This window comes from Dasypus novemcinctus, chromosome 12 (assembly GCF_030445035.2).
Source record: "Dasypus novemcinctus isolate mDasNov1 chromosome 12, mDasNov1.1.hap2, whole genome shotgun sequence".
Classification (NCBI taxonomy): Eukaryota; Metazoa; Chordata; class Mammalia; order Cingulata; family Dasypodidae; genus Dasypus; species Dasypus novemcinctus.
In genome coordinates, this window is record NC_080684.1 from 80127310 (window position 1) to 80137561 (window position 10252).

A 10252-nucleotide genomic window follows, 5' to 3' on the forward strand; every position below is an offset into this window, starting at 1 on the left:
TCAACTGTAATAATTCAATTAATTTAACCACATTTGAAACATTGCTACTAATAAGAAATGGAATAATATACTTAAAATTCACATGTGATTCATAAGTTTTGCACTTTGTGTGTAAGAAAGGCTGAAAATCAGAGCTTAAGCGATAAAGAGCACACAATTTGTGCATTCTTGTCCAGAATATTACATCTCTTCCAGATTAATGAATTAAGTTTCTTAGACTGAGATATTTTGATTGGCAATAAAAGTAAACATGATTAATGAATGTGCTAAAATTGCTTCCTTTTTTTTGGCTTACATTCAAATTTGAGCCTAACATATCTATCACGCAGGAATATCAGGAGGATTAAATGCTCAAAGTATCTAGCATAATGCTTAGTATAATAAATGTTTGATGAAGTAATTCCTCTCATTTTCAATTATCTGATTACCAACAAAATTGTCTTTTTTTCTTTCAGAAGACAAATTAACTCAATATGGTTCTTTATCCTTAGTTTTTAAATTTATTTTTACCTTTCTTTTTATGACCATTTATTGTGCTAGGTACTATGCTAGCTGTTGGGGATATAAATATGATTAAGACATAGTACATGCCTAGATGGTGGACATGTTCTCCTTTGAGAGAAGTTTATTATGTGCTAATGCCAAAATGAAAAAAATGTTTTGCTTTTATAATATAAAACAAATGGAAATGTTACATTAGGTAAGACCCACATATCCATAAGACTGCTGCTCATTTTGCTTCTTCAAACTGCATGGGCTAGAAGTTTTCTGTAAAATCAGTCATTCCAGAATCCTTTTTACCTGGCACTGACTAAAGAGAAATGGGTGTTCCTTCCCAGAAGTTTGCTCAGGAGTGAGCCACTGAAGAGCAGAAGATTTTGGAGATGTCTCAAAAGAAATTTCTATCACCACCTCTTGATTTCTGTTTGAAATAAATAAATGTATTAGTAGAGTACAATTCCATCTTTGTGGACCATAAAAAGGCACCTAAGATTTGACTTCATAACATACACTGAATCATGTAAATAATAGTGTATAAAGTTTCAAGGCTGTTGAAGCACTTGTTATAGATAGAACAAGCTCTGGGAATGCTGCATCCTAACGTGGGCAAGACTGCCTCTCTCCTAATAATAGGGTGGTATATGGGAACTCTGTATTTTATATATTTCATACATGGTATTTCCATAAACCTACAATTTCTCTAATAAAAATTATTAATAAATATGTGTGCATGTATTTTCTTTTTTAATCTCTTTCTAATAACTTACTTTTATTGTATTTCACAAAATTATCAGTCTGTGAGACTGGAAATAACAAAAACCGATCCTTCACTCAAGATAATTTGAAACACTGATAATATAGAAAAAGAAGGTGTCTTGGAGACCAGCAGCCATGCCTGTGTTTGAATTCTGACTCTACATTTATGGCACTGCGAACTTGGGCAAATTATTTGCCTCCCTTTGCCATAGTTTCTTCATTTGCAGAACAAGGTTAATAAAATCCACCTTGCAAGTTATGATGGGGTGTTTCTTCTCCCTTTCCTAAAGGAGAAGGCACGAAAATATTGGCCCACTGAAGGGGAGGGGGGACATAAATTACCCTTGTTCTAGGCCAATGGTTTTCCATTTTTTTCCTCCTCCCCAAAATCCCCAGGGGGTATGATATACCCCCAGTCTGACCATTCTTGCCACCTCTTTCTTGAGTAAGTACATTATTTCTCTGATCACAGCTGTAAAATGTGGATCATACCACACAGAGCTGCTGGAAGGATTAGATAAAAGAATGCATCTAAAGCACTTATCCTAAGCCTGGCACACAGTAATGACTCTATGTGTGGCATTGTTATTAGCTCATGAGTAAAAGTGGCTGGTTTCTGCAGCAAGGGGGAAGGCTGTGCAGCTTGTAAGCATTTCCCAGGTTGTTCTGAAATGATAGCATTACTAGACATTAGTAAAAAAACAAGTAAAAGCTACCCAAAGTCCTCTTCTTAAATATTTTAATTTCTTTAGTATCTTAAGTACACTTTTCACTACAAGCTTCAGTGTGAACATATCAGTAGGAGTGTACAGATTACTACAAAGTAAAAAAGGGGGAAAATCTTCTAAAGTAATTAAAAAATACTTTCCCTGTTGCTCAGCTATAAGAGAAGGATGACATTCATACTTGCTCAGAGCAATAGGAAGAGAGATTTCCAACGGAGATCCTTTGTAGGTTTGTCTTTCTCCAAGAGCATAGTTGACTTCTTGTCCACTGATTACCACTTTTTCTATTGTAAGGTCCTTTGTATCCAAAACCTATAATTAAATTAATATTTTTAAATAAAAAGAAAATAATTTTATACACCAGGGAAAATTAATATTACTTACAGGTTGTGGCAGCTTGAGATTATTTTACAAATCCCCAAAACAGGAAGATTACGTTTGCAGATTAATATATCCCTCTGGATATGAGACTCTTTGGTTGCATTAAATTCAGCTGCGGGAGCTTTGATTAGATTACTTGATCAGACTGCTTTAGGGCTTTGATTCCCTTGCTGGGTCTGATATAAATGGACTCACACGGACGGACAGACAGACATAGCAAGAAATAATTTTTTTTCAAGATTTATTTAAGATTTTGTTTTTTTAAAGATTTATTCCCCTCCCCCTTTCCCCTGTTGTCTGATCTCTGTGTCCATTCGCTGTGTGTTCTTCTGTGTCTCCTTGTATTCTCATTAGGCGTCTCTGGGAACTGATCCTGGGACCTTCCAGAGTGGGAGAGAGACGAGTACTCTTTTGTCACCTCAGGTTCCTGTTCTCATCTTATTTTTTCTCCTGTCTCTTGTTGAGTCATCTTGCTGCACCAGCTCTCCGCGTTGGCCGGCACTCCTGCGCAGGGCAGCTTTCCTGCATAGGGCAGCATTCCCACGTGGGCTGGTACTCTATGTGGGCCAGCTTGCTCTCACCAGGAGGCCCTAGGCATCAAACCCTGGGACCTCCTATATGGTAGATAGGAGCCCTATTGGTTGACCCACATCCATTTCCCAAGATTGTATTTATTTACCCCACCCTCCTCTCATTCTTTGCATTCACTGTCTGCTCGTCTTCTTTTTCCGAGTCACGGAGAACTGAACCCAGGACCTCCCATGTGGGAGGGAGGTGCCCAATCACTTAAGCCACATCCACTCCCTGCCTGTTGTATCTCTTGTGTCACCTTATTGCATCATTTTGTTGTGCCAGCTCGCTGTCTTGCTTATCTTCTTTAGGAGGCACTGGGAACTGAACCTGGGACCTCCCATGTGGTAGGTGGATTCCCAACTGCTTGAGCCACATCAGCTTCCCTCTGCATTTCTGATCCTGCCATGTGACAGAAAGGAAAAGGCACCAGAAGAGATGAGCCATTTTGCCTGTTAGCTTACGGCTGAAATTGGGAAGAACAACCAAAACTGATAGAGAAGGCCTGGAAGAAACAAGCCCTATGCCAGGAGAAAGAGGACTACAGGATCACTTAAGCACAAAGCCTCAAGAGGCTGGGCCCACGGGGCTTAAGAGGAAGAGGAAGCCCAGATGGTAAGGAGAAACCAGGCAGAGATCGCCTACCATCTTCTTCAACATGTGGCAGCTGACTCTGGTGAGAAAACAACCTGAGCTGGACATTCCACAGCCTTGGGACAGCAAGCTTTTACCTCAAATAAATACCCATTATAAAAGCCAACAGACTCCTGGTACTTTGCATCGGAATCCCTTTGGCAGACTAATACACAGGTTAACTCCAATGATTACAAAGTAGAATTAGCTGCTTATGGAGAGTAAAATACAAAGTAAAGTTATAGGAATTAAATCGGTCAAAAGTTGGTCCAGCTCCTATCCTCAGGACCCTAAGGCTCCTGAAAAATTTTAGGTCCTAAGATTTGCATGTATTTTGATAGTTAATTCTGGGATGGTCCCACAAGTTTTGGGCTTTAAGTAAAAGTTAAATCTAAATTAAAATGCCTTTGCTTCTGTTTCCTAAAACTTACATTCTCTGTTATGAAAAACTCACCTATAACTTAGTTTCTTTCACTCTGACTCCTCAATGTTTCTCATCATCTATTTCTCCCTAGAATTCATATAGTCCCAACTCTTATATCCTTTCGTGGTCCAAAAATTAAAATAAACCTTGGCCCTTGTTAGACAAACATTATTGTTGTGCCTCTAGAAAATGCAAATTTGGTATAGCAATTCTGACCAAATGACCCCAAAAGCATTGTCTGCTGTCCATGGCTGATTAAGGTCAATTGCTTTGGGCAGGAGAGGGAGTGGCAGCACATATTTGTTATGGATTGCATCATGTCCCCACAAAGGCAAGTTCAAGTCCTAATTCCCAGACTCATTTGTTAACAGGATATTTGAAGATTCTATTAGTTAAGGTGAGGCGAAACTGAATCAGGATGGGCCTTAATACCGTATGACTGGATTCCTTGTAGGGAGAGGAAATTTGGAGGCGGAATAGTAGGAGAGAAGGAGGCAGATGGCCATGTGACACAGTCAGAGACTGAGTTACAGATTGTCAGCAAGCCACCACCAGAACTCTGTAGACTTCAGAGAGCATACACCTACTGTCACCTTGATTTTGAACCCCACCCTTCCATTATCTCAATGAGTATCTTGTTCCAGAACTTTCTTTTGCCACAATACTGTTTCCAAACATGAACAAACCTCCCACGTTATTTTTAAAACTTTACTTGATCCTTCTGCCCACTCTATTCCATTTTTCTCCTTCCTTTCTTAAACTTTAAGGACAAACGCCATCAATCACGCCTCCCTTCGCCCTGTTCAATCTGTCCTCTGGCTCCTCTGAAAGAACTGCTACTGACAGGGCAGTTCTCTTGGCCGGCAAGGTCTTTTCTGTCCAATCATTTTGAATTCGGTCCTCTCATCATCCTTATGGACCACACCTTCTGTTGGAAACACCTCTCTTGGCTTCTTGGCTTTACACTGAAATGGTTCTACTACTTGTCTAATTACTCTCACTCTACCTCTCCTTTCTAACTCCTAAACGTTGGTATGTCCCATTGACCCTTGATCCTCCCACTTTCTTACCACATTCTTCCTCAGTCTTACACCCCCCTTACACATCTTCAGCTAATACATTCGTGCAGATGACTGCCCATCTATTTCTACAGTTGTGTTCCCCTCCCAGACTTCAGCCCAGCATCCCTAATTGCCTGCTCAACATTTCCATTGGAAATATCACCTTACACTAACGAGCTTCAAAAACTTCTACAAGTCAATCCACCATTACACCCCCTAAATCAGCAATCCTGATTTCTCTAGTCTGTTAACGACTCAACCATCCAGGTACTTCAGGTGTGAAATACCCAAGTAATCCACAATTGATCCCAACTCCTAACCCCACATATCCAATCAGCAAGTTTTTCTTTGACAGTCTTCAAGCTTTTTCCTGTTACCACCCTAAATCAGGCTGTGGGCTGTTGTAGCTGCCTACTATTCCACCTTCCTACTCTGGCATCCTTCTCTTCCTTGAAATCTCGCCTGGATGATGGAGGAGTTAGAAGGCCAAGAAACAGTCATTTCCATTTCCAGTTACCTCTCTTTTATGATATATTAGTTATTAACCTTAATTGATTAGCTCAGAAAAAGTCACAAGGTAATCACTAATTGAGTCTCACTGCTCTCAACCTAGAATTTCCCTTCCTGGTATAGTCTTTTCTCCTTTTCATTTCTGGTTTAGTTGTCTCTTTTTTCTTTTCTAGAGCAGCCAAATGGGTTATAGGTACCATCTGCTTCCCTCCTAAAGAGCAATCATTCCTTTCAGGGGACTCTCTTTTTAGCGTACCTCAACCAGTGCCTGTGCTTTTATCTAGTAGAAATGGCTTATTTTCCTACACTTGCATATTCAGAATATATGGTTTTATTATGTTTATATTTTATGAAGAATATCATTAGTCCTCTCTTAACATTCTAGTAATTATTTCTGAATATTTGACTTGTTTTAGCACTTGGTTTGAATATTCATTTTTGTAACAACTCATGTTTATACCGACCTTATAACCACTAACATGAATTAACTGAGTCATTTCCCAGGGGAACATATTTTGTTTTCCATATTTGCTGAAACTTTTGATCTGTTCAGAATCAGGAAAGCCAGGTTATTGTTATCATTATTTTTGTAGAACCTTTTACATAACCCTTGTACTTGTGTATGTGGTAGCAATTGGCCCCATCCTCTTCTACAGCACCTATCATACTGCACTATAATGATCTGTTCTCTAGACTGGGAGTTCTTAAAAAGACCAGGGTGTCACTCAGGTTTGCAGTCCCAGGATTTAGCAGTGTCTGAAAAACAGCAGGTGTCAATTACTGCAGGAAGTAAGTCCTGGACAAGAGAAAATAGAAAAAGCAATGCTTAAGCAATATATCTCAAGTCCTAAGACTCAGCTACTATTCCCAAATCACTTAAATTCCCCTTCAAATTTCACTAATAAATGTACTATACAATTGGACAAAAACAATAAGAAAGAAAAATAAAGTAACCCGGAATAGTCTACAAGGTGAAGTTTGTACTTTCAACAAACATTTATTGAGCAACGCCAAGCTATGCATATATAGCTATAGTTAAAAAGTTCTACTAATAGTAAGAAGTTACTGAGGATATAATTTACTGTATCTCACAGTATCCTCTTTGAATAAAATCCCCAAAAAGATTTCTATGTAGCAGGACAGTTACTGGTTCCCCTTTTGCATAGGCTTCTGGAAAGTTCCATACGAACCTTGCAGTCAACTTCTTTTTTATGTGTGTACTGTACGTTATGACATGTATTTTGTTTCTCCTTGCCTTATTTTCTCTCCTTCCAAATTCAATTATTTTTACTTTATATGGCATATGTTGTTTTAAGCAGTCTCAAATTCTTTCTAGAACAAAGCAGGGTTAAAAAAAAAAGGCCTTATGCCTCACTCTTACATCCTTAATTACATATTCTACTTGTTATTTGCAAGGTGCTATAATGAAAAAACCATTGGCTTAAATGTGTTAAAAAAACAAATCTTGATTTAATTCCCAGTTCAGGCATTACTTGGTGAAGCAGCCTTTCTGACCTGTGTTCAACTCCTGGCTTCTGCCACTTACTAGTTACATGATCTTGGGCAAGCCAGCCACCACACCTAAAAACTCGAAAATGTCAATAACAGAAGTGCTGGAAAGTTATCATAAATTTAAGTACCAAACTTCAGTGTAAACAAACCAAAACCTCACAAGAAATTACAGAAAATCTGGGAATTAGTCCTGTGGGAGCACCTTGAGCATCCCCCAGTATCCCAGGCTCCAAGAATTGAGAGGAAAAGGCACACATGACGTTTCCTCACCCAGCAGCGGCAGCGGGATCTTCTTTATGGTTACTGGTTAGTTAGGTGAGAAGGTGCTGCCATCTCCCCTTCAACATACACGTAAAACTATTACCACGTCAGATGATATTAAGATTAGGCTCTGTTTTCTAATTGAATTCATCCATTAATTAAATGATAGAGCGCTTGAGTGCCCTCTATAGGTCAGTGCTGTACCAGGAGCCTGCTATTCCCATTCAAAGAAGACAGGAGGAAATACAGACCCTACCTTCAAGAGTCCATAATCTAGTGAAGGAAACTAGATAAATACAAATAAATACAAATTAATAAATTAACCCAAGTTCTTGGCCCCAGAATATTATTATAAATAAGCAAACGATTCTAAACATGTCACTTTGTACTACAATTAGGGAGCCTTGTATAAAATCCAGTATTATTACAGGCTCTAACTACACAGATCAAACAAATAGTTTTAAAAATCTTACTTTTCTCTGGATTTGGGGAATACAAAAATGGGCAGGTTTTTAGAGTACAAGGGACATTGAAGGACCATCTCTTTAAAAAATTTAAGCATCCTGACTATTGCTTTCTCATGGAACAGAGGTACAACTTTTTATCTGTACTCAACAGATGAGAGTACAAGGTCATATTAAACAATGATAAGCTATCAAAAGTCAATTTCTTGTAATAAAGGGAGAGATTGCATTGAAACTGGACTTCAGGCAAAGCTGCCAGTGCAATAAGTCAGTACTGTATTTCCAATTGACCAAAGTACAACCTATAGGGAAATATTTTTTGCTTGTAATATTTTTATTTCTTTTCCTTCTTATGTTACTTTTGGTGACTACATAGCAATACCTAGAGGGATCGACCTATTTTTCAAATCAAAATTAGTGTAGTAAAATGTTAATGGACAAAGAATAAGAAAGTAAAGTGCTATTTTAGCTCATATTAATGAACCCAAAATGCAGATCTATTACACAAATAGGAAAAAGAGGCATGGAAACTACCAGCTGAAGCCACCAATCTCTAACTTAGCATTTTCCCCAATTCTCTGAGCTAATTTCCCTCAGTCAAGTCTACAACAGATCTGATCTTCTGCCTACTTATTGCTGTGCTTGAGTAGGTAGCTTGGAGCTAAACTGAACAAAATAACCACATCCTGACTGGTGAGGAGGCCAAATATGGCAGGCTTTTCATGTCCCTCTTATTTCTAAAACGCTCTTCTATGAATCCTTCTGGTAAAATGTTCAATCCAAACACTGTCAGACAATTTTAATAACAATGAAAACAGGTTATGTTATACAGATAAAATAACTGAATAGCATTCCATAAATCCACACAAATTTGTAGTTATTCAAATAGCTGGAGAGCTTGTAGAAGTATGTATTTTCCAAGAAGCACTACAGTAACTACCTGCCCCTGGGAACCAACTACTAATAAACATATTGAGTCCCTCTTAGGAAGCTGGCATCCCAACCCGTCTTTAAATCACTAGAGGCTAGGGCTTCTAAGAACTGAAGATAGGAAGGACCATGACCCCAGAAAGAGTGGTGCCAAGTGTTAGAAGGCAGAGACTTCTGGACGTAGCAAAGCAGGGCAGAAGAGAGGTCTGGAAATCCTAAGGGGTTTAAAAATGACTGGGAGGGAGATCGATTAAGTAGGACAATCGGTCGTATTCTGCTGACCTGCGGATAGAAATAAAGGCGTCTGGTTAAGAAGAACAGGATCCGGGAAGGGCGGGATATAGGATCTCAGATTTGGGTGCGACTGCGGACTGAGGAAGCACCGGGGCCGGAGAGAAGCGGGGGACTGACTGCAGAAGGAGGAGATCGGTCGGCCGCACGGGCTTTAGCGCTGGCAGCGAGGCTTGTGGGGAAAGGGGGAACTGGTGCAGAGGGCTGAGCGAAGGACGGGCGGGAATGGGGCACTAGGATGAGCGAAGGGACTGGGGAGGGGACGGGGAAGAAAGGGAAGCTTAAAGATACTTGAGGGGTGCAGAGACCGAAGTGGGGTTGAGAAGGGGGCGTTAAGGGGTGAACGGGGGCTGCAGAGGGGGCGCAGGGCAGGGCTCGGGGCGGAGGAAGGGCAACGAGGGATGGGTGGAGCAGGCAGATGCGTGGGGCTGCGGCGGGCTGAGTCGGCGGCCGGAGCGAGACGCGCGCGGCGGAGAGACGCGGGCACCGGCGCGCGTTCCCACCGTACCAGGCTGCGCAGATTGTCCTCCTGGGACTGGACGGTGAGCGCGGCGGTCCCGGTCAGCGTCCGGCGAGTAAAGTCGACGCTGCAGCGCAAGTGCAGGTTCTTGGTCAAGCAGACAGAAGCCGGGGAGGCCAAAGAGCACGTATCCACCACGTCCGGCATGGCTCCGGGCAGTCAGCAGCACGCGAGCGCACAGCCCGCCTCGGCTCGCAGACTGCTCGACTGAGAGCGAACCGAGGAGCGAGGGAGGGAGAGAAGAGGAACGGCTCGCGGAGCACTCTGGGTAAGGAAGTTTCTTCGAGTCCGTGGCGAGCGGGGGATGGAGGGGATCGAACTACAAGTTCCGTGTGTAGCACGACAAGGTGTGCGCGTTGCTGCTTGGGAGTGTGTGTGTCTGGGGAAGTGCTGGTCTGAGATTGCTTTTGGAGGAGGAGCAGGGCGGGGGAGGGCAGTTAGAAATTAGAAGGGTGGGCTGAGGGAAATGGTAAGTGGAGCGGACGTGTTTTACCGAAATCTTCCCCTTTAGCTTCGTTCGAGTTCAAGGGAAGCAACAGCAGTGGCAACAAAGAAAGTCAAACCTATTGGTAATTGCTAATGATGACGGGGATGGGTGGAAAACGACAAAGAGCTTATCAGAAGGCGTGTGTTCGTGCAGTTCCTCGTTAGTATAGTGGTAAGTATCCCCGCCTGTCACGCGGGAGACCGGGGTTCGATTCCCCGACGGGGAG

General features: G+C 41.4%; 1 protein-coding gene and 1 non-coding gene across 2 annotated transcripts in view; one reads left to right on the forward strand and one right to left on the reverse strand.

Annotated features, from left to right (window-relative positions):
• LTA4H (leukotriene A4 hydrolase) overlaps positions 1–9793 on the reverse strand; it is a 32545-nt gene extending 22752 nt beyond the window's left edge. Inside the window, exons 1-3 of the mRNA XM_004451530.4 lie at positions 9528–9793; positions 2164–2294; positions 802–922 (exon numbers count right to left, since the gene is read on the reverse strand). Of these exons, the coding sequence (XP_004451587.1) occupies positions 802–922; positions 2164–2294; positions 9528–9686 (411 nt within the window). The 5' untranslated portion in view covers positions 9687–9793. The remainder of the gene's footprint in view (positions 1–801; positions 923–2163; positions 2295–9527) is intronic.
• Positions 9794–10180: 387 nt separating this feature from the next.
• TRNAD-GUC (transfer RNA aspartic acid (anticodon GUC)) lies at positions 10181–10252 on the forward strand. Its single transcript has one exon. It is a non-coding gene; the product is annotated as a tRNA-Asp (tRNA).